Raw genomic sequence first — 23551 nt, forward strand, 5'->3', positions numbered from 1 at the left:
TTCTCCCATTCGCCATGTTTTATAACAGCCGGCTTAGACAGCATCAGCATTTCTAGACGCGACCTCGAAGTCTTGCCAATGCCATTCATCCCTTGTTTTCTGTCCCAATCACGAATTGTCCAGAACTCGAATATCAAAATCCAGCTAGATGGGATGATTGCGAAAGAACGATACAAGATACAGCATACAAGAAGGCTATAGAGTACAGAAAAAACCACCACAATCGAATTAACCACTCGCGCTGGTTCCACCGCACCACGTCTTCCCTGTCACCCCCTAAAAAGTAAAGGAAAAAGAGACCCCTTAGACATCGTCATTAGATCCCAACATTACACCGGCAAGCTCTTACCCAATGAAACCGTACGTCTGAACCGCTTGAACGAGATGCTTAAAAACAAAATCCACGATGGGCGCGCATCCACCCAGCCGCCTCTCCTTGGGAGGAAGACACCCGAAGCATTATCCAGATTCGGAAACCACGCCCATTGGATTTGTTTCTTCTTCCACAACTGCACCCTCGCTCAGCCCACTCAACCAACCTACTTATGATTATACCCATCGTCCCAACGCTGCGGCGCCTGACCATCGGGCGTGGAGAATGGAACGAGCCGGGGTCCTCCGCTCGCGCTATCAAGCGGCATTTCGGGAAGGTAGTTTCGAGGTTTGTAGTTGGGCTAGAACACAAAAGCGCTGTCAGCTGATGTCTGATTGAACGGCAGAGCAAGGCAAGCGGTCAGGAACAGTGGGTTTTGGCGACTTGTGAGTTCCCCGCATTCACGGGTGTCAGACACTGAAAGATGTGGCCACTTGCTGGTAGAAGCTGTTCGAACGAAGCGTCCGATCAACAGAAAAGCTCGTCCTCTCTGTTGATTTTGTCGGGGTTCTGAGGACTCCTCCGCTGCGATGGCCACCTTTTCCGACAGCGCATCTGACCTGCGCGAAGGAAAATACTGCTTACATTGGAGCGGGGCAAACTAGCGTCCCACTGCGTCGTGAACTCGTAATTGCCTTGGTCGTTCTTCTTATATGCAGTGATCTTTTTGGTGTTGGGGTTGCGCATCAGGACGGGAAGTTCGGTTTGGTAAAAGATTTGGCCGACGCCTGTGATGAGCGGCGTGTCAATAATGTATGTGCGTCGGATGTGAGGTTTCGAGAGGAAGCATACCCTTATTTGTAGGCTTCCATGTAGCTTCGTTTTCAATGTCGCCTTTACCATCATAGGTTTGAACCCCGTTGAACACGCTTCTAGTGCCGCCTTCTGAGTCCATGCTGACGAAGACTTCGGGCTCCATGTTGCTTCGAGCCATGGCTGAAGACACTCTGTTAGTTTTCATTCCTGCTGGTGGAATGTCCTTGAGAATGCTTACCATTTGAAGCTCTATTGACAATGAGCCAATACTCTGAATCTGACAATGGTATCCTTCTTTGACTCCCAAAACTATCCTGTTATGAGAATGCCAAAGTCAGCATGCCCTTTCCAAAACGTACAGTCATCATTAAAAACAAGTCTAGGGCACATCAGAGGAGAGAAACCCTTCCATAACGTACCTCCCAGCCTTCGGGAAACGCATCAAAGTAGTCCCATCCGTTGCCGCCCAGGTGTTCCTCCACAAAATTGTCAGGCGGAGGCGGTTTCACATCCGTGAAAAAGACAGGACTTCGACGCTCGGCCGGTATGGCGCCCTCGATTGTGTTCAAGGCGTAGTTGATGTAGGGCCGTCCGGCCGAGTCGAGACCCTCACTTATTCCGTTGTGTGCACCAGAGTCGGGAATGACGGGCCAGGGCCAGTCATATTCTAGACACTGGTTGGAAAGGGGATGTTTTTGCAATAATATAAGAAGAACTTACCCGTTGATGTGTCAGATCCCGCGTCTTGTGTGCCTGTTGCAGCGGTTGTCCCGTCATCGTCGGCACCGGTTGTATCGTCGACAGTGGGGTCCAAATCCACAACATCTGCGCGGACAACTAGTTCGTTGACATTGTATGGTAGACCTCGAACTAGGAGGGGAACGTAAAGACAGTTTAACGCGATCGCGAGTAACTTGCTACGCGTTGAAAGATGCATTTGGATGATTTTCCCTCGGAAATGGAATACTGAAAGTCGATGCTTTCAGGGAAGGAGCGGATCCGGATCGAATAAGATGAGCCTAGAAAATCAATGGTAGATTAAAGAATGACTGTTGACGATACCGGAAACGAAGTGAACTCCTGTCGACTCTGAACGGACTATGGTCGCTAAGATAGTGAAGGAATACAAAGGATTGAAGCCTTTTTGTATGTGAAAATTTCTTTTGAGCGGACATGTAAAAGGCAATCTCATGGTACCTCCTTCAAGTAGTAAGGAGAAAATAACATGTTGGAGTGGGCTGAGCATTCGTGCTGAGACAAAAGTCCTGAGCAGTCTCTGGTAAAGCTGCTAATTGCCTGACCCATTCAATTGCAGCCAAGGGCGATCGGCATACGATCATCCCGCTACACCTGCAGCTGAATTGCACATGTTAGTCTAATGACAACATTGTATCAACATATTCAGATTACCAACAGCAACAGTAGATTGGATGTACAAGCATCGTGAGGCTTCAAGATGATAGATTGTTCCACTAGGCGGAATGTTTGCTCAGAGGCTAGTTCGAGATGTGCCTCGATAGATGCACTAGTGGTGCCAATCCTTGCAACGATCGCGACGAGGCATTTCATTTTCTCTTGAATAAGGAGCGACAACATGAGATGCGTTCAAACGTTTCGAGAATTCCATTATCGTACACTGTCATAATTGCCTGAAACACGTATCAACCTGGAGTCTGATACTAGATGAAACTAGGCAATCTGCTTGGGTGCTGAGCATCAGAGAAGTCTAGTCGGATCAAATCATGTCACTGCCGCTCGAAATTCGGTGAACACGGAGAGAGCTTGGAGATGTAATATACACCAGCGAAGACTCTTTCCGACTTGCATTTCGATTATGCGATGCTTAGCGAGAAGGGGGATTTGGCAGTCTCTGGCCGGACTGATGACTCTGCTACCTACTTTTGGGCCACGCTCTCCTGTGTGAGCACAACGGATCTATTTTCGCATTCGTGTGTGTGAACGTACAGATGTAAGTTTCCTGTAAGTCGCAAAACATCCTGGCTAAACTGGTCGCATTGTCGCCTTGGCATGGCAATTTCAAATCATATGGCATTGTTACAAAAGTGTCCATTGTGGATGCGAGCTTTGGTTATGCCGGCGCTGTTGTTGTGTTTCAACGGTCGTGTGGTGTGAAGTGATGATGATCCTGACTCGCTAGCATTACTCGAAGGGGAGAAGATCAATCCATGTATTGGCGCTAGTGTAAAGTATGAAACCTCTGTAACAGATTACAAAGCAGCTGGCCTGTAATTAGCGACCCATGCTTCACACCACCCACAACCACACCTCAGTCGTGAACCTCAGGTCTATCCTTTCATTTCCTCTCGCACGCACCTGGAGTCATTATGTTCTCAAGATTTGACCCCGTCAGTGGCTTAGGGTGAGGGCAAAGCAATGTCGCGATTGGAGGTGAGCACACACGTAATTCAACTCTCTGATGAGGCTGTGTTGATGGTTTGGAACATGCGAATCTCGTTGTTCATGGTTTATGTTTGGCTTTTGTATGAGAACCCAGAACAACCCAACGATCGCCCACACATCCGGTGTGCCAGAGTACTACCGTTGATACCAACTATTGGTATGTCTTATTTGAGGGGTCTGTACCTGAATATCATTACGAAGCATCCCCGAGCAATGGCACACACTGTTATGATATGTAGCTGTACTTATGTAGGTGGTGAGCTGCCTTGTGTTCATCCACCGCGCCTTTCGTTTTCTCACAAATAACGTCTTTGATTTTTTTAGCATCTCTACCTTGACCTTGTCCTTTATTATACTCTGTCGTTCATTTTGAGTTTGGCCGAGATACCTTCACCAGTCACTGCACCCTTTACCTATCAGCAGTCAGAGTTTCCGCATTTCATCAGTCGAATCGCCGACAGACACCCGTCACATGGCTCTTGCTTTGAATGGAGCTTTCCTGGCTCTATCCATGATTCCGCTCGCTATAGATTTCTTTCCCAAACCCTACAAAGCAACCACCACTGTGCGTATCGGAGTCGGTCTGGCGCAAGAAAGTGACCTGGGGAACGGAACCATTGGAGGCAACATACCCAATATTGCATTGTTCGACGGCAATGGGAATCAACTAGGAACCAGTCATGGCAAGAAGACCATAAAATCAGGCGAATTCAAAGACATAGTTGTCAAGCACCACGACCACACCAACAATGCACCCGCCGAATACATATCCATCACCAGTGGCGGAACAGACCAGATATGCATTGCTTATCTCGCCATCACCATGGCATCGGGCGACAAGAACCAATTCTACGGCGACGTAGGGAAGCAATGTGGAGGGAAATGGTATCCTTCCAACCTCCTCGTCGAAACCAATGAAGATCCAGAGTTCAAACCAAGCTGCATCTGGCTCGATAGTCCGGATCCTGGGACCGGGGACGAATTCGCGCAGGGATTCAGCATCCACGTCCCAGACTTTGGGTCTAATCAAGTGCGAGCGATGGGATATCAAGAAAACCCCGCTACGATGTGCGAAAGCAAGCCAAGATTCCACCTCTGGGGCTCCGACCTTACCAGCGAGAAACAGTGCATCCCAGTCTTTTCCCCACCATTGGCATATCAATCCGACGGCAGTGATCCTGTTGACACCAGCTTGATATTGGTCGATGGGAGTGTCTCCTGCACTCCAGGTCCGGGTGTCCCGATGCATGCACAAATCAATGCACCGATGAACGCATCTCAAATGCTGGGAACTGAAAGTAATGGCGCGAAGCGCAGATCGAAGATCAGGCGTAGCAATCAAGCCTGCGGTGACAGTAGCGTCGTCATCAGTGACCACATAGCGCACAGCGCTCAGGAAGTCTGTGATAGCACCACTTCCATGGGCCCGGACTTCGTGTCCACGCAGGAGGGGCTGTACTGTGATATGTGCACTCACACCATCTACAATGTCTGCACCTCGAATATGACCAGTGGATGTTTCGACGTGTCTTCACAGACGTTGAAGCCTGGAGCCAGTCTACACCCACGCGACTTGAATACCTTGTCTGATGTGTCGCACGGGCTTGGCTCTGTACCTGCGAAGTCGTACGACAAGGTCATTCACTGGACATAGGAGGTTGTCTCCTGGAATTGGCGGGTTAATTAGCGATGGCAAGGATGAACGGTTGATGATAGTGTTGGTGTTTCCAATTTTCTGTGGCACCTTGCATCTCAATGTGGATGGATTATCGGTTCTCCCTCCTCATGGTGGAAGGAGGATATATGAGAGGCACCGAGTGGGTAATGTAGGATGAGATTTTGGGTCCATGTACTTTTAGTCTTGATGTTCGAGAAAGCGAGGACATTCTCTGTTCCCGTGATTTATGATCAGAAAGGTACAAGTAAGCGTGTAAAAATACAAACACCCGTGGATTTGTTTTACTAGTGGTATTGAAAACTGAGACGATGAGGAAGCGGCGCAGTAATCAACCCAATCCCTGTGTGAGAGCGTTCTCATCTTAAATACGACCATCGAGTCAAGCAGTTCTCGATGCATTTCGCAACGAATTCGTTAATACCTTACAACACCGGATTTCGCGACGCAGTCCAGATTTGTTACTTACCAACATTGTCTTTTATTCGCTCAGTTCCCCTCTCCATTTTAATCATCCACTCATCTCCCTCTCATACATATCAGCATCGCATCTGCTAATATCGATGCAAAGCCAGTCGTTGGCCATGGCAAAACCGCATCTGCTCTCCCTCCCGACCGAAATCATCCAATCTATTTACCTACACTGCCTCTCACCCCACCTACCCCTCGCATCACCTATACTGGCAACCGCTCTCTCTACGCAACACATTTACAAACTCACCTTCCTGCACGCTTTCTGGAACAGGACGCCTCTCGTCTACGCTGGAGCACAAGTCCAACAAGCCTACGAGCCCGGTCCACACGTGCAGGATCTTTTCTGCCCGCTGCCCGTGCCTAGCGGAGAAACCGACGACGCCCACGCACGCACGGAACGTCAAGAGGCGGTGCTCGGGTACCGATGGTGTACATTCCACCGCGCGAAACGGTATCTCTCAGAAGCCATGTCGGCAGTAATGAAGGACCTGCTCTTGACGCTTCACCTGCCATTATTACCCTCCGATCAGACGCGCCTAGACGCCTTTATCGCCCAACTTCCAACCCGCCGTTGCACCTTCAGCGCCACAGCCCTCGATGGAAGCACCATCGCTCTGGAGTACCCACGCCGCTTAGCGACCGCCCTACGAATGACCTACGACGGACACGACCCGCGCTTCGACACCCGCGCGACTCCGAACTTGACGGTATCGCCTACGCACGTTCTATGCCTGCCCTCGCACATTCTCACGGGCCACCCAACATGGACGGATTCCCGAATCGACTTTGTGCAAATGGTCTGCAGCCACGTGAACCTCCGTACGGTACAGCACGATCCGTCGGCGCTTTCCGAAGGGATGAGGAATGCGATTGTGCAGGGCAACCACGAAGCGCTTCTCGTCCTCATATGGCACGCTAGCAGGTTTGCCGAGTACCAGGAGACCGCATCGCATGACGATCGCCCATTTGAGCCGCCGGCGGAGCTTTTTCGGCTGGTCGCAAAGCGCGGTGGGCCCGAAGTCGCAACTTTGGATCAATGCCCCGGTTCCGAGGCTGTGAACAACGCCACGGTCTCCGTCAGACTTTTCGCGCTCCTCCTCCGCGCGCACGCAGAGTCGATGCCTCGAGACGACCCGGGCATCACGGCATGGGCTCATCGACTCCTCACCTGTCAGGGTAGTAGCAAGAACGATCGCGCTTTTGCCCAATGGGTGCTGGACTGGGGCAGTGATGGGAGGAGTGATGAGTACATCAATGAACGGTATACCTTGAGAAGGTTGGAGGTTGAAAAGGTCAGAAGGCCAATGTTCAGGGGAGGGTGTGTTTCGCGGAAGAGGAAAGGGGATGAGATGGCGGAGCGATTCGTGGAGATGTGTGGGGGGCGGATTGAGAGTTTTGGGGATGAGGTGGAGGCGGTCGAGGGAGCGAAGGGTGGTTGATTTCAACAGCACATTAGTGATGATAATAATCATAGTTATTTATCCGAGGTGGAGGGTCCATAAGAATGCTTAGTGCCTATGGTAGTAACGATCTAACCACTGCACTTAGAACACTCTCGGTATTGCACCTCGCCTTTGCCCACTTTGGGGCCTGAAGGACCGGTATCGCGCCCCGAAAGATCCCTGAAGTCCAATTCTTGCGCCTATGATGTAGTCCAAGAGTCCTCCGCTACAGAGTTACCTGCCGATAGCAGGGCTAGGGTTGATACTAGCGCTGTGCAGGACTTTTAGTGCCGACCTCCGTACTTGACCTTAGGCGGGCCGGTAAGGTACAATACAGGACAGAGACGTCTAACTCCGGCCGCTAGGCAAGCTCGGTACTGTTGTACAGTACTTAAGAAATCCCGACATGCTGGCGGAACAATCATTTGATCAAGGCTGAGCTTCCATTGAATATCTGACCTTTTTTCCTCCAAGTCTGAGCCCGGTAGCAGCACTGTTTGGTGTTGAGAATCGCTGGCGCTGACTGTGCGATTTGCGGTGGATGTCAGACAGAAGATCCTCCTACATACGAATCGCAAGCCTCGAAGATGTTCATGCGCTTCTTAGCCGCTCTCATCGCCATGGCTCATATGGCCAGTGCCAGTACCAGATATATGATGTACCTTACTGGGTTGGTAAGCTTAGATTCTCTCGCCTACGCACTCTACTTATGGCATGATAGACAGCATAATGTCGTGCCTGACAAATCCCTTGTATCAGACATCACGCATGTGGCTCTGGCTTTCATGAGTTCCGCAACATTCAATCAAGTGCAACCGTCGTCATGGCCTCTCTTCACCACAGTAGAAGTAGCTCGTTCGCAGTTCACGGATGGAACGGCCGTTATGGTAGCCATTGGAGGCTGGGGCAATACAGCAGGTTTCGGCATCGCGGCAGCCACCGAAATTACTCGTAAGCTGTTCGCACATAACGTGAAATCAATGGTGGATGCCACTGGTGCAGATGGTAAGCCGAATGCGTTGAAGCCGAATATGGTCTTTCTAAACTCCCTCCAGGTGTTGACATTGATTGGGAATACCCCGGGTTAGTGACTATACTCCTAAGCCTGTTGCTGTAGCGTTTCCACGGTTGACAGCTCATGCATCGCTAAAACCAAGACAGTGGAAACGGCGAAGATTACAAGCAGATCCCGAATCCAGAGAAAGCCTGGGAGATTGAAGCTTATCCACTGTTGCTATCGGAGATTCGTTCTGCTCTGGGTCCCGAAAAGCTCATATCGGCTGCTGTGCCGGGACTCCCTAGAGATATGCTGGCCTTCACCAAGTCCACGATACCGGCAATTAGCGCATCGCTGGATTTCTTCAATGTCATGACCTACGATCTAATGAACAGAAGAGACAATGTCACAAAACACCATACCGGCATCGAGTCATCTCTGACCGCCATCGAAGCCTACGAAGAGAGAGGCGTTCCGTCGGAGAAGATGAATCTAGGTTTTGCGTTCTACATCAAATGGTACAAGACCGATCCCCATGGAGGATGCGATAAAAACCCGGTCGGCTGCAAGACCGCTCTGATGGAAGACCCCTTAACAGGCGCCGACCTTGGCCAGGCGGGTGCCTTTTCATGGCACGACCCTGCTCCTGATGACGTGTCCGCCTCGTACGAAAAAGCCATCGCACATGGCAAGTACGATAGCGAATATGGAGGTCACTACTACTGGGATCCGGAGGAAAACCTTTGGTGGAGCTGGGACACGCCATATGTCATCGCTAAAAAGTTCCCAGCCATTATGGAAAAGAAGGGTCTGGGCGGTGCGTTTGCTTGGGGTTTGGGTGAGGACGCTGATGACTTCACGCATCTCAAGGCATTGACAATTGAGGTGAAAAGACTTGCGAGAGGGTATCAAGGTGAGGACCTGAAAACAGTTTCTGCACTTCTTCCAAGCTCACGGTTCAAAGATGAATTATAAGTTCGTCACAGTGGGTCTCGTGACATGGGCGCAGGTTTCGTATATGTGCCCATAGCAGGATACACTTGTTCACAACGAGCATTACAGACATCTATTCCTCCTCAGAGAGCAACTCTTCATTCGAAGTCATCTCTTTCCGAGCCATAACATTTTTTATCCCACCCGCCCACACCTGTATAGCTATCACCCACTGCTCCCGTGACTTGTGTCAAACTGTGTCATGCGCCCCTGACTGCAATATAGACCTCAAGAATTTGTTCCAGCCGCAACGGCGCTGCATATGGCAACAGCGAAGGACTATTTGATGATGGCAGGGAATGAAGTTGAAGCAAAAAGCAAATAGGGCTTCATCAGTTAGAGCATATTCCCATCTCAATCGTAGAGTATGTGCTCGGTGGGACTTCCCTGGCGATTCTGCTAGGGTCGGGAAGACGCGTTAGATGCTGATGCTATGGAGTAGCAGTCTTCTAAAGTTCCTGCTGGCCAATCAAAACTTTAGTGTAGATTGTCTATGTAAACTTGAGAGTCTAGACCTGCTGCCAAATCTGATGGGAGTGTCTTTCATGGGGCTAATTACCGAATCATACCCCGAAACTATGAATCCTTACCGAATCATACCCCTAATTACTGAATCATACCCCTACACCAAAAATTTGGGGTATGATTCGGTAATTTACCAAACTTGCCATAGTGGCCTACTTGAATAGCCTACTTGTAGATGCAGCTAGGTGCCTACTTTATGTCTATACCTGTGTAGGCTATTGGAAGTAAAGAGTGTGTGTGAGAGTCATAGACTGGGTGTAGACAGGCTGAGGGGCCAAATTTAGCCCACTGTTGGGCGGGCAGCCCCCACGCGGACCCTGCGAAGGTCCTACGGGGGCCCTATTTGGACCTAAATAGGGCCCCCGTAGGACCGTCGCAGGGCCCCCGTGGGGGCTGCTGCTAACACCCACTCGGCTTTCATCTGATGTATTTAAGCTGGTAGGTCACCCATTGAATACGGTCGGAGATATTTCTTTTTTTCTATGATCGGATGGCCCAGGTCGCGAATTTTCTCCTTTGCGATGTTTATCATGAATGGCAAATTACTGAATTATACCCCTAGGGGTATGATTCGGTAATTAGGGGTATGATTCGGTAAGGATTCATAGTTTCGGGGTATGAATTAGTAATTAGCCCGTCTTTCCTGCTATCTTAAAGCGGCTATGAAAGGACCCCCAAACGAACTGTTTTCTCCACCAGAACCCCTCGCCGCTTTTGATGAAACAATTCTGCCAAGCAAGGAGGAAACCTCACTCTACGGAGTACACTCTAGAGCACAGTGCTCCCAGCGGCCCCCTAGGCCTTCCCAACCTACGAACCCTATAACCATGGAGGGCCGACGCTGTTCTCCATGACATCGGCCATTCCTCGTCCACCATGATCCTTCCCTCACTCCGCTCCTGCTGGGCTCTCGTCCCTTTCATCCTCACCATCTTCACCCTGACCCTGTACACAATCCGCCGGCCCCTTCTCGCAACATACACCGCCTATCGCCCACCTCCCCCAAGCGGAGCAGAACCCGTCGATGAAGGACCCTCTATCATCTACAAGCCCCCCAAACCGTCACCGCCGCCCCCCTTGGGCGAATACTTCCCTCTGGCCGCCAGCGCCCGGACACCCGCAGACCTACCTCCTGTTCCATCATGGAACAAGCCGCCTGCACCCCATGTGCCAGAGTCAACGCGACTCTACATAGGGTTCACGCGCTACTGGCCCCTGTTGCAGCAGGTGGTAGTTGGCTACATAACGGCCGGCTGGCCGCCCGAAGATATCTATGTCGTGGAGAACACAGGGACCTTTGACGCGAACAAAAACGGACTTCTCACATCCCAGAACCCCTTCTATCTCGACTACCATCGCCTCATCGAACTGTTCGGCGTCAACGTCATCACCACACCCTCCCTCCAAACCTTTGCCCAGTTACAGAACCTGTATCTGTCAGAGGCGATAAACAACAACCTTACCCACTATTTCTGGGCCCACATGGACACCGTTCCCCAAAGCCATGAAGACATTCAACCCTACAAATCCCTCTACGCCATCGCCGTCGACGTCATCCGGGAATCCTTCTCCCCAAAATACGAACCTCATGATCGCTGGGCCGTGCGCTTCTTCAGCTACGACTGGTTGGCTCTTGTGAACGTGAAGGCTTATGTAAAGGTGGGTGGATGGGATACGATGATAGGTTATTATGGCACGGACTGCGACATGCATGGCCGGTTTGCGCTGAACGGGTTGGAGACGCCGATTGCGGACGCAGGCCAGGTGTTTGATGTGGGGAGGAGCTTGGATGATTTGGAGGTGCTGTACAGGAGGAGAAAGAAAGCGAAAGCGGAGAGGGGGGCTGAAGAGGAGAAGACGGTCGTCACCGTCGGGGAACATGGGAAAGTCACAATCGGAGAGCCAAAGAACAGCACGGCAGCTGCATCTACCCCCAAGCAACCCACCGCGCCGGAAAATCTCAAATACTTCTCCTCAACCGAAGAAGACACCCTTGGCGGCCGAGGCTGGACAGCTCTACAAACGACCCTCGAATCCCTCGCGGACGAAAAACGCAAAGACCCCTACCGCAACTCTTGGCAACTGAAACAATCCGGCGGCAAGGGCGAGCCCTTCTACTACGACGCCGACGGGTGGGAAAAAGCTTTACAGCTGACGATCGCCGCGGGCGTCGAAGTCTACGAGCAGAAATGGGGCCATAAGGGATGCGACATTCAGCATGTGGGTCTCAAGGAGGGAGACCAATGGATGGTGGAAAAGGATAATACGTGGGCGTGTGAGAAGGACGGGGGGAAGCGGAAGTGCAAGGAGAGAGGGGAGGACGATACGGTGTGTTGTTGATGAAAGGAAGCAGGGAAGTCGCGTATACCATAATATGGATCTCCGCGAAGAGAATTCTCAGCGGTCATGGCATGATCAAGGGCACTTTATCAATCGACGAAAGGTTTTTAGGTTTTGATTTTGTGGATCGAGACCTTATTCTGTACACTTAATAATACGCAGCAATTACGGTCAACGAACCATCTCCATGTCCATGTGACGTACATTCAAGCCCATCCTCCCCTCGCACAAACCCGAGGCTCGACTTCTCGTCCGCACACACCCTCTCAGAGACATTCACAGCGATGCAATGCGGACCCCCTCACACCTCATAGCAGCATCGTCGCACGGCATCTGCCCGTCCTATCCCCTTCAACGCCCATACCCCGGCCAAACCCTACCCATGCAATCCAACTCATCGCACGGATCCGACGCGCACCACGGTGTTTCATCTCCGGCGTACGGGACGAGAGGGAGGTCATACGGCACGCGCCAGCCGACCGCGACATGATCGATCCCTAGCCGCTCACGGTCGACGGAGGGGGGCATATCGGATCGAAAGAGCGGGACCATGGTGGGCGGGCGCGGAGACGCGGGGTCGCGCCACAGAGCGGGCCAGACGACGATGCCCAACTCGTAGCTGGAGATCCTGACCTCGCCGCGCGCGTTCGGGCCGGTGCCCCAGGCTTGCGTGCTCAGGTTCGCCGAGGTCATCATTGCCCAGTCGATCTTGGACGTGGCGGCGTCGGAGAAGCGGACGTAGGTTTTGATATGGGGCGCCGCTCTGCCCCTGCCTGTTTGTCTTGCTGGTTTTGGGTTGGCTGGATCGAGCGTTTCGGGGGTGGGGCGCGCGGACCAATGGCAAAGCATGGGTTTGAGGACTGCGAGTTGTCTGGCTTGAGTGGGAGAGGAGGTCTTGATGTGGATGGAGGAACCGGAGCCGTAGCCGTCGACGGAGTTGCGGATTTCGGAGGCTGTGGGGAAGATGAGGGATATTTTGGGTTTGGGAAGGGGCTTTTGGGTGGGGGCGGTGGTGGATAGGGTGGGTATGAGGGTGGTGGAGAGCCATTTCTCACCGACCGAAGCGATGGAGGAAACTTGTGCGACGATATGTGAACGCTCCGAGTCGGCAGAATGGTCGGGATTGGTGGTTATGGAGCTCAGAATGCGCTTCAGAGCCGGCAAACCCCACTGTCCGTCTCGGCCTTGCTGCTCCGGTTGGAGCTTGTCCGGCGTCTGAAGTCCTGGTAAGCTCCCGATCAGAGCGCCTCTTACAGCGTTGAAGTCGTAGTTTTGTAGCTGCGAGATCAAGTCTGGAAGAGTAGCATTCCCGTTTCTGCTGTATCCACGGAAGTACGCGAGTAGATCGTGTTTGAATCGAAGTCCACTACCAAGAGGCGGTAATGGATCGCTGGCAGATGAAGCGTGTTTCTGCAGTGGAAGTAGAGGGGTCTTCCAGATGGCTTGACTCATCCGGAAGTCCCGTTCAATGAAGTTGGCTGTAAGTATCACGACTTGGGCCAGATCGTCATGCCTGAAGAGGACCATCGCCTTCGTATGATGCGTCCCGAACATCTCTGGCATGAACGCTTTGATTACTTTGATATTCGGATATCGCCTCGCTGCGTCCTATATTTGATTAGTCTCTTGTCGAATGACGCACCGAATAAGGGATGGAGATGGGCTTACCTCGATGTGTATTCCGTTTGGATCCTCTCTTTTCCAGGAACCGTGCACGACTCGGACTTGCACAAGATCACGAGTGTCTTGGTCAAAATGTCTCCTGGATTCACATTAGTGGCCATGTTTCCCATACGAGTAGCAAGTCCCACATAACAAAATCCATGTCGAATAGGTAATTAAAAAGCCAGCATTCTCTAATCATAGGGTCTCCGAGGATGCTCCCCAGACTCACGCAGTCGACATTGCTTGATGCAGGGAGTTGCTCGACGAAATTGAGCTGCATCGGTGATGGGAAAAGCGTCCTAGACTGGGGATTTGTCGCTTGTTTGGTTGACTTGGAGGGATCGTTGCCGTTGTCCGAAGACAACGTGAAAGGAGCTGCCGCGTTGACTACGCTCAAAGTTCCGGCTTCTTCCCTTTCAGACCTGCCCCTGACAGTGGATGCATGTCTCTTTGGTGGAGGCGATATAGACCTGTCCCTCGACGACTGGAAGGCATCATAATTCCTACGCTTTCGAGACTCCTCGGCAGGGTTCATATTATAGCAATAAAGCAAGGCTCGACGCAAATCAAATCAGAGACTGTCAGAGACTTTGCAGAGAAAGGAATGACAGAAATGCTTTTCAAAGAGAAGGGAATCCTGAATATGAAAGGTCAGAGGCTGAGAATAGTGGAAAGCACATTGGAAGAGAGTTGGGCATCATCCGGCTCATGTTAGTCACACAGAGTATTTCGGGTATTTCACAACACACCACCGTTCAAGTATAACATGCTATGACATTTGGCACTTTTTCTCCTCATCTGTGAAGAAGCTGTTGAACCCCGTGAAGCGCCAAGACTACTGGACTACCCCTATATTCTTAATCATTGGGAAACAAAAAGTTCCCGCAAGCACCCCCCTCTCGAAAATCGAAAAATGAAACTTCTGAAATAACTTCACAGCGATAGATTATAATTTTCTAAAACTTTTTATAGCTATAAGAAGATATAATAAAGATTAAGATCTTTAATTTTTGAAATATTTTTATTATCTGCTATATAGTAAAATAAAAATCTATTAAATTCTTAAGATTTTTTAGATAAGTCTTGGCGATTATAGAATAGCCGAGGTAACTTTTCATTGTAAAGCGTATATTTTTAATTTACACTATATCTTACGATATGGAAATTAAAATCTTTTAAAATTCTTAACATTAATTATTAAGTATTATGAGAAAAGATTATAAAAATTTTAGATTATAAAGAGTGGTGGTTGTGAAGATATTCAAGAAATTTCGATTTTTGGTTTTCGAGGGGGGGTGCTTGCGGGAACTTTTTGTTTCCCAATGATTAAGAATATAGGGCTAAGGTACTGACAAGCTTCAGCCCTTCAGCCTTATCAGGGTCCAACCCACCAATTCCAAGACCCTCACCCCACTATGCTACACTCTTCATCCTCCGCTCATTCTCAGCACAAGCCTCACCTACAAGCAATACAGCTTCTATTCATCAAAAACCACATATCATAAATCAATCCAACCGCAACAATGGTCGCCCAAACCGCCGCGTTCAAGAAAGCAGTCGAAGAATCCCGCAAGCTCAAGGCAAAGCCCAACAATGACGAGCTTCTAGAGGTACCGTCTTCCTCTCCCCTTTCGTGTCCCCGTGGAGTCGAAGAAGCACACGCTGATAGATCAATCACGTTCAGCTCTACGCAAACTACAAGCAAGGAACCGGAGAAGACTTCTCAAAGGCCACGCAGCCCGGCACTTTCGCTTTCCAGGTCCGTTGATTACACCCTCTCCTCTTCCTTCCCCCAACACACTCTCTTGCCATGAACGGCCGATTGACAATAGCTGCTGCATACAGGAGAAGTACAAGTACAATGCCTGGAAGAAGGTTGCTGTCGAAGACAAAGTCACACCCTCTGCTGCCCAGCAGCACTACGTCCAGTTGGTCGAGAAGCTGAAGGCTAGCTACGGCTTCGATGCCTAAGAGTGGGAGTACATGTTCCGGTAGCAGAGAGACGTACACCTGAGATGTGGGACATGGGGATACCTGGAGGATATCTCTACGGCGGGAGAGCTTGTATTTCTGCTTGCATGAGCAATGGATGGATGGCGGCACATATGATCAGGGTACAAGATGTCGAGAAAGCTGAGGCTGAATATTTAGCCTTGAGACAAAGCATGATGAGTACTCTCTCACAAGTTCAAACATGCTATTCTACCAGGGCGTCCGGTCGTGAAGCGAGTTTGGAATGCATGCATATTGACCGCCTCTTAACCATACTGAGCTTCGGTGTGGGGCCTAGAGGTCCGAAAGCGAGGCCGAGTCAGAAAGACAGCAACTCCGATGAAGGCACGGGTATGGACGATGGGCGTCATAGTAATCTACACTAAGGAGATGATATTGGTTAAGCCACCACGTTCATAGCTTCAGAGCTACGGTGCTGCCGCAGGATGGGGATACCCCGAGTTAAAAGAAGAGCCTAATCGAACCATTTATAATTTTGGATACGCAAAAGCCGCGTGAGCGTGCCGGTATAACGCGCGCCTCGTAGTCAAGGCAAAGCAACAAAAGATTTACAATCTGTGCTAAAACACAGGCCATTTTACAGAATATATATACTGGCGCATTGTATTAGCCTATCCTGAAAGTCAATGTACTAGTTGAGGCTTTGGACGCCGTGGGAAGGTGTTCTTTGGCATACGAGCCCTCTGGTGCCATGATCTTGGCTGACAGGGTGATCCTTCTTCACAAATGCTACCCTAACCACATTCCGTCATATACTGGCTCGTTGACACCCTGTCGGTCACCGAGGCTGACTAGGACAAAGGGCCTCAGCTGCAGTGCTGACAGGGTATGGATATCCTACTCCTAGTCCGAGTGCACTTGGTTTTTATATCGTTCTTTTGCCCATTGATGCTGAGTCTGCAACCAATACTACTGTGACGTGCTGGTTGCCCCAGCATCAGTATCAATACCAGTATCAGAATGCACCTCACTCGTCGGGTTCGAGACCTTGATCGAAATGGAGATCCTCCCCTTCAGCTTCACCCCCGACAGAATCTCGCACTCCAAACTGTGCCCGCCGTACCTCCACACCAGGCTCTCCAACGCTCTCACACTGTCCAACGCCAGCTCTCTGTCGATCGCGCCTCCCACGGTAACGGGCACAAACACAATGACCACATGGCCTTCCTTTTCGCCGCTGAATGTACTCGTCTGCACACCAGCGTGATCGATATTCTGATCCGCCTTGTAGTTTTCCCACAGCCAGCGGACAACCTCGTCACAGGCGTGGAGCGTAGACTGCTGGCCTTCGAGACCGGTGTCTTCGGCGGAGATTTCTTCGAAGACGAGGTGTTGGGGCGAGTGGCCGGGGATTTTGTAGGCCCAGGGGGCTCTTGGCCAGGGCGACGTTTGGCTTTTGGAGATGGGTTATGATCACAAGATACAGTGCGAAGAAGGGTCGGTAGTGTCGGAGGGACTTACGGCGTTGTCAGGTTCACAGTGTCGAGGGCCGCAAATGGGAGCGAGGGTGGGGTCCCAGCTGCTAATTTTGTGGATTCGCTATGGACGGGGACGGACGCTGCGAGTGCGGTCGAAACGCAACATGCGATCTCGATTGTGCATAGTAAGGAAAGAGCGTGCATCATCACCAATACTTCGGGTAAGCTTGAGCAAACATGGGAGTAAACAGAGTTGAGGTAGCGAGCGTTGACTGCAACACAGTGGTCACATATGTCCTTGAACAATATCTCAAGACCGAGCAGCGAGTGACGTTAGAGGCAAAGAGAGCAGAAGAAGGCAAGACAGCAGGAGGAGAGAGGGAACAGGGAGAAGACTCACTCAAGTAATAATGACGAGACGTACTCGAGCAGAAAGTGATCCCCGAGACGCGAGGGTTCTATCTCAGGCAAACAGGAAAGTGGGATGATCTTCCTCCGGACATGCACGGTATGATATGTGAAACTCCACGATCCGCACCAGGAATCCGCGGGCTGTTTTGACAAAATTGTGGGGTCGCGTAGGCGAAGATGAAATTCCACCAATTCGCTCGACATTCAGGTACCCACCACAAAGGCCCGACCCGAAATCGCGACACGCGGACGCATAGTCGCGTAAGGAAAGTGCAATCTATGAGTATGTGCCGGTCGGAAGAGACGTTGACGATGATGATAGGTAGGCGTTGTCGAATATGCAGGTACAAGCGACAATATTGTTAGACGGGAGCGGCCAATGATGGCTGATTGTATTAGATCGTTCTCACGTCCAGATAGAGGTCGATGGAGGTAATCGGCGATGCTTCCTATTTGCTGACCCATTCATTGCCATATGGACCATCCGCAAATGAAGTCATCTCAACCCTATTGGTTGACTAACTATGTTGACTACAAGATAAGCACAACCCATATATTGATATTCAGCGGTATGCTTTACGTCAAAGATGGTAGTTATAAATATCGTCGACTCCAGCGCCTTTGTAATGTAGTTGCGACTATCAGCCGTCATGTCCCGAAAGAGAAAGCGAGTACATTCTCGAGTCGCGATGTTTGCCAACCGGCGTGGAACATCAGCGCAGTCGCCACGTGACTCACGTTCAAGAACACGAGACAGCTGTCTACTAATCATATCATGCAGCCATCTTCCAGCCCTCCCATTCCACTCCACATCGGCCATCCAGCACCAACAGACCGAGCGCTCCAGAAATCCAACAACCATCTATATCAAAACAAAGACAGACAGCAAAACGACCCGCCCCAACGCTAAGAATGACCACCGGAAGGGAGTCTGCAACAGGGGTAGTGCACAACCATGCCACCGAGTTCGAAAAAAGCATGACATCAGGTATCGTACGATTCAGCGCTGCACTGATGCAAATCCCCTTCTCCCAAAGTCGCCCGGGTCGGCATTATTTATCGCATCACAACCAACAACTCGAATACGTACGCAACCAACGTCATTCCGAACCGAAATCCGGGGCGAAGCTCAACCGCGCCCGCTCATACCACGCATTGGAAAGGCGTCAAACCCCAGGACGGAAGGGCGCCAAAAGCCAGGACCGAGTTCACGGACCTGTACGGTTGAAACGGGGATTTGTCGCGGAAATATGGGTATCTGGACGAGGTTTTGAAGGTATTGTGATTTCTATAGTAATGGTGGAGGAGGAAAGTCGTGGCTAGGGGGCATTCATTTTGCTGTGGTTTGTTGCGGAGTGTGAGTGCTAAGGACAAGGATATTTGTGATTACAAATGTCCATCTCACCGACAACCATCGCGGATCCCTAGATACTTCACCTCGTGTGTGGAGAACGCCAGCTCCACCAGGGCCTATATGCAACAATCAGCGTATGCGACTGCAGCAGTACAGATACTGCCAGTCACAAACCGCTGCAGTCCGTTTACCCACGAAACCGCTTTTCGTATTATTAGGAGTTGAGGGTAGAAGGGATTGCTATAGCGAGGTGATAGAGTGACTGATAGTCTTCTTACTGGATTTGGTCAGATGTTGGAAGGAGCCCGGGCCGGAAGTGATCAGGAGGAGTCTGCTTCGTCGACAAGCGATCGATGTTCGTGGGAGGAAGCAGAGCGAGCACATGAGCAGGGATAGCATGTTAGAATAGACACTTTCAATTCCAACAGCATTGACAATTCCACCTCCGTCATCTATAACAGGAAGCGTCCACAGATGGAACCGATCGTGAGAACAGCAAAGCCAGACATTGAGAATACAAGAAAACGACATCCAAACTCTGAGCATGAACATCCATCCCCAATATGTCTATCAGATGACGTGCCACTCCAATCGTACTACCGGGATCACGCAGCATCTGCCCCGCACTGCTGCTCCCAGTCTTCGCCATTGGCCTCTCAGAACCCCCACCGTACAGCTCCGACGTGCGTTTTGCGCCTCCATTGGTAATCAAAGTAGTAGCGGCAAGAAACTGCGATTAGTCAGCGCAAACCCGAGCTCCTCGTTGGTCGCTTGGGATTAATAATATTTACGCTTGGAAAGCAGAAGGATCAAGCGATAGCTATATTCATCCCACGTGGTGTGTTGTCAGCAGCAAAGTGGGGTTCGGAGACGTAGAGTAGTAGAAAAGGCATATAAGGATCCTAAGACCGCCCACCATACACTGTTCTTTCTACCCTTCTGACAACCGCATTCGATACAGTATCAGCCATAGTATTCAGCATCCAAATGCCTTCCTACGTCGTGACCGGAGCATCCCGAGGCCTGGGTGTAGGTCTCCGCTCACCATAAATGAGACGTGTCACTGACGTCTCCCCTCCCTTACAAAGCTCCAATTCGTCAGCACCCTATCCAGCGATACGCAGAATGTAGTCATCGGACTTGTTCGCAACAAAACAGCGGCAGAGAAAGCTTTCGGAAAAGCTGTGCCGAAGAATCTCAGCTTTTTGGAGGCGGACATCACGGATCTTGATGCTCTCAAGGTGGGAATACGAGCGCCGTAACATTTTCTGAACTGTCTGGATGGAGGCTGATCATCTTCCAGTCGGCAGCGACAGAGACGGCGAGATTGACAGGAGGCGGTCTCGACTATTTGATCAACAATGCCGCGTTGATCTCGAATACGAGTCGCTACCGAACTCTGGGCGATTTGTGAGTTCGCAACACACCCATTCATCCCCTGATCTGTGAAAGAAAGAATGATGCCAACATGGCCAACGCATTGCAGCGCCGATGATCCCCAGACCCTGATCAAGGACCTCCAAGTCAGTTTCGAGATCAACGTCATCGGCGTGATCAACACCGTCAACACCTTCATCCCTCTGCTTCGTAGAGGTCGAGAGAAGAAGGTCTTCACGTTGTCAACTGGCGTGGCGGATGTCGATTTTCTTAACCAATTGGATATCGCTGTTTCTGCTCCTTATTCCATCAGCAAAGGCGCCGTCAACGTTGCTGTTGCCAAGTACAATGCGCTTTACAAAAGTGAGGGAATCTTGTTCATGGCTATTAGCCCGGGTCTTGTGGACACGGGGGAACTCGTGCCAAGTGAGTAGTTTTGAATGTCGTTCTAATTGCAGTAAAACAGTCTGACGTATCATAGGCTCCGATAATGCCGAGGACATGAAAGCGTTTCAAGATGTGGTGGGTAAATTCGCAGCCTATGCACCACATTTTACGGGTCCAATTACGCCTCAGGAATCTGTAAACCTCATGTTGAAGCTTTTTGAAACAAGTAGCATCAGCAACGGCAACGGTGGGACGTTCGTTTCACAATTTGGAAACAAGCAGTGGCTTTGAAAAGCTCCTTGAGCCACCCACTGGACTATCATGTAAAATTTGGTAGCTGACTGCTGGCGCTTATGATAGACCCGTATCTTAGAAATGGTACCGCAGCTGTGAGAAGGTGAGCAAACGTGAAGAGATCGTCTTGTTTCCACACGGCCTCAGTCACTCCTTGGGCCCATGAAGTGTTTCCGGCTTTCCGAGACTTTCTCGAAGCTTTCAAGATTGCGAGTACTATTTTCCGCTGTCCATCGGTCTTCGCTTCACATGCGATGATGAACAATGGCCACACGACTGTGCAGACTTGAACCTTTGCAGAATCGTGAGTCCGGCTTCGACTAGATGCTCTACTTCAGGGGCGCATCTTAACGTTCGCCAACATGCTCCCTCAAGAAAGATCGGGGCCGCGGTGCGGTAGAGTTCTGCAGTATCTAGAATGCTAGACTGATTACTGGTGGTGGAGAATGTGGGACCTTGAGGTGTCATAAACTGTTGAAGAGATCGTAGGCGCTGCTCGAGATGTCTAAGAGCCTCAGTATGAGATGGAGCAGGCTTCGTACTGTCGTCCGTTGGAATCGTCTCGTTCAGTCTCGATACGATGCTCATCACCTCAATCGAGCAGCCCAAACATCCCACAATCTGCCATTCACGTCAGGTTCTCATATGAGCGAAGCGAAGGCATAAGGGCTGAGTCTGGAGCCGGACTTACGAGGCTGCGATGAGGAGAGTCCTCAATTTTGGACAAAAGGTAGGGATCTTTTCCACGATTTCGTCGTGCTATGTCTTTCCGTGGCCAGAACAGCAAGCTGAACATGCTAAGTGTATCTTGCCCGTACACCCAGTCAAGTAGGAATGCCGACTCGCCGTCGTAATTGTGGGTGCCGGCAAAGATGGATCTGCCAACCTTTTTCGCGCCACAGAAGAACATGGTCCATCGAGATTCAGAAGTGTTGAACACCTTTTCAAGTAGCGACAAATTAGCCCCAAGGAGTAGCAACGTCAATAACACATCAAATGTCGCAATCATTGTAGCGAATGAAATTCCTCGCGCGCACGACCCTAAACATACCACAGGAGCAAACTGAAAAGCAACTTTACCCCGTAGATGAACAAGACCATGCTCGCGGCAAGCTGGTAGAATCGGTCGCGGGGTTGACAGATGGTAAGTGGAGAAAGCAAGTATGCCCTGAACGACCGCTATAGAAGATACAGATTTTTTGGAAAGAGCCAGCCTGAGCAAGACATGACGAAAGCCAATGCGATCGTCGTCAACTGTGGTAATCATTCGGGACAATACGCTCTCATAGTATGACAGTAAAATTTGATCTCCCACTTTAAGGCCTCCCCATGACGTACTCATTGGTTTGGATATAGTGTGAGACGAACGTGGACCTAGACTTCCGGAATTGATATGTCCCCTGTGGTCGCCAGTCTGCATGATTTCGTTGTGGAGATCAATGTCCCAAGTCGATGTATTCAGGAAACGTAGTCGACCGAATGACAGCCTTTGCTAAGCTGGAAGAGTACGCCGGTTTGAGATAATTATCCTGCGTCGGTCCGAGGCTTGAGGCCATGACAGCCGTAGTCCGTACCCTAAGCAGTTTCCCCTCGGCTGTATGTAGTTTTGGCAGGCAGGGAGGTCTTGATCTTGACATCTCTGCAATTCCAACAACCTCGATGAGGACCTGCTCTCTCCATGTTTGAAGAAGCAATCAGGAAACGAAGTGGGGACCTCTTTGACGTAGTAAAAGCTGCACTAAGGCTGGCTGACAAAAGTAACAAAGCTACTCGTGACGAATTCCCCGTTCTATTCTCTTAGATTGGTACCATATCCATGTCAGACAATAAAACTCCGATGATCATCCTCCGTTTGACGAAAGACCCTCAAGCATCAGTTCAAATCTCAGTGTTTCTGGATGTGATTGGCCTAGGGTTACTACCCTGCCTTCATGCACCTCGCATAGCAACTCCAAAGCCTGTGGCAGTAAACCTTGAACACTGTGCTATATCGCCAGGTCTTCCATAGCTAACATCAATTGACGATCATCGGGAATGTCTTGCCTTTTTCGAATATTGGCCTCAACCTGTATCAAGTCTTCCGCCTCGTTATTGTTATTGCATGTAGGTGCCATCTAAATTCTGCATCGCTAGAATCGTGTTGGAATGGATCGAGCCCAAATGGATCTTCCAACTGTCAAGAACCTTGACTTTCATTTGTCCGCTTCGGTCAACCATCCTAGTGAGCTGTAAATTGCAGCAGTGTCTCTCAAAGCATCAATCACTGATGGATGTGACGCTCCTAGTACGGACTCCCGTCTCTGAAACCTCCATTCATGAGAAGGAACGAGGCTTCATGGTTCCCTCTCTCATGGAGGATCTGTGCGAAATTGGCTCAAGCTGTAAGTGAGTCAGGGTGAAGCTCTCCGAGCAGATTTTGACGTGTGGCAAGCACCTCCCTTTGGATGGTCCTGGCGTCTGATAGGTATGATTTCGCCGATATAGTACCGCGATATTCTCCTTCGTCGGCAGCGTGTCTGGGTAATCTTCATACAGGGTAATCATGTTCGATTTTAGAACTTGAACTTCAAGTGTCTCGGCTTCGTCTAGAAAAGCGAGCTCACTGAGTATACTTGCCGAAACGCTAGTAGCCATAA

General features: G+C 50.4%; 9 protein-coding genes across 9 annotated transcripts; 6 read left to right on the forward strand and 3 right to left on the reverse strand.

The window, feature by feature from the left end:
- Nucleotides 1-539: 539 nt before the first annotated feature.
- On the reverse strand, nucleotides 540-2066 carry HO133_009926 (uncharacterized protein; the record flags this gene model as incomplete). The annotated part of the gene is made up of 5 exons (XM_037300783.1): nucleotides 540-674; nucleotides 959-1101; nucleotides 1166-1406; nucleotides 1549-1796; nucleotides 1850-2066. 5 exons carry the CDS (start codon nucleotides 2064-2066, stop codon nucleotides 540-542), a joined length of 984 nt encoding a protein of 327 aa, XP_037153600.1.
- Nucleotides 2067-4022: 1956 nt separating this feature from the next.
- HO133_009927 (uncharacterized protein) lies at nucleotides 4023-5204 on the forward strand (the record flags this gene model as incomplete). The annotated part of the gene is made up of 1 exon (XM_037300784.1): nucleotides 4023-5204. The coding sequence occupies one exon, from the start codon at nucleotides 4023-4025 to the stop codon at nucleotides 5202-5204; it is 1182 nt and encodes a 393-aa protein (XP_037153601.1).
- A 584-nt stretch (nucleotides 5205-5788) lies between these two features.
- On the forward strand, nucleotides 5789-7138 carry HO133_009928 (uncharacterized protein; the record flags this gene model as incomplete). Its single annotated transcript, XM_037300785.1, has 1 exon — nucleotides 5789-7138. The coding sequence occupies one exon, from the start codon at nucleotides 5789-5791 to the stop codon at nucleotides 7136-7138; it is 1350 nt and encodes a 449-aa protein (XP_037153602.1).
- A 590-nt stretch (nucleotides 7139-7728) lies between these two features.
- Nucleotides 7729-9113, forward strand: HO133_009929 (uncharacterized protein; the record flags this gene model as incomplete). Its single annotated transcript, XM_037300786.1, has 5 exons — nucleotides 7729-7811; nucleotides 7863-8146; nucleotides 8197-8224; nucleotides 8303-9051; nucleotides 9103-9113. The coding sequence occupies 5 exons, from the start codon at nucleotides 7729-7731 to the stop codon at nucleotides 9111-9113; spliced, it is 1155 nt and encodes a 384-aa protein (XP_037153603.1).
- Nucleotides 9114-10532: 1419 nt separating this feature from the next.
- Nucleotides 10533-12195, forward strand: HO133_009930 (uncharacterized protein; the record flags this gene model as incomplete). The annotated part of the gene is made up of 3 exons (XM_037300787.1): nucleotides 10533-11984; nucleotides 12047-12099; nucleotides 12159-12195. The coding sequence occupies 3 exons, from the start codon at nucleotides 10533-10535 to the stop codon at nucleotides 12193-12195; spliced, it is 1542 nt and encodes a 513-aa protein (XP_037153604.1).
- A 152-nt stretch (nucleotides 12196-12347) lies between these two features.
- Nucleotides 12348-14196, reverse strand: HO133_009931 (uncharacterized protein; the record flags this gene model as incomplete). Its single annotated transcript, XM_037300788.1, has 3 exons — nucleotides 12348-13604; nucleotides 13665-13758; nucleotides 13808-14196. The coding sequence occupies 3 exons, from the start codon at nucleotides 14194-14196 to the stop codon at nucleotides 12348-12350; spliced, it is 1740 nt and encodes a 579-aa protein (XP_037153605.1).
- Nucleotides 14197-15184: 988 nt separating this feature from the next.
- On the forward strand, nucleotides 15185-15632 carry HO133_009932 (uncharacterized protein; the record flags this gene model as incomplete). Its single annotated transcript, XM_037300789.1, has 3 exons — nucleotides 15185-15271; nucleotides 15346-15420; nucleotides 15507-15632. 3 exons carry the CDS (start codon nucleotides 15185-15187, stop codon nucleotides 15630-15632), a joined length of 288 nt encoding a protein of 95 aa, XP_037153606.1.
- Nucleotides 15633-16583: 951 nt separating this feature from the next.
- HO133_009933 (uncharacterized protein) lies at nucleotides 16584-17296 on the reverse strand (the record flags this gene model as incomplete). Its single annotated transcript, XM_037300790.1, has 2 exons — nucleotides 16584-17067; nucleotides 17136-17296. The coding sequence occupies 2 exons, from the start codon at nucleotides 17294-17296 to the stop codon at nucleotides 16584-16586; spliced, it is 645 nt and encodes a 214-aa protein (XP_037153607.1).
- Nucleotides 17297-19844: 2548 nt separating this feature from the next.
- HO133_009934 (uncharacterized protein) lies at nucleotides 19845-20912 on the forward strand (the record flags this gene model as incomplete). Its single annotated transcript, XM_037300791.1, has 5 exons — nucleotides 19845-19886; nucleotides 19946-20098; nucleotides 20161-20267; nucleotides 20344-20660; nucleotides 20716-20912. 5 exons carry the CDS (start codon nucleotides 19845-19847, stop codon nucleotides 20910-20912), a joined length of 816 nt encoding a protein of 271 aa, XP_037153608.1.
- Between the last annotated feature and the right edge of the window lie 2639 nt (nucleotides 20913-23551).

This window comes from Letharia lupina (genome assembly GCF_014066315.1).
Source record: "Letharia lupina isolate WasteWater1 chromosome Unknown contig_8, whole genome shotgun sequence".
Taxonomy (NCBI): domain Eukaryota; kingdom Fungi; phylum Ascomycota; class Lecanoromycetes; order Lecanorales; family Parmeliaceae; genus Letharia; species Letharia lupina.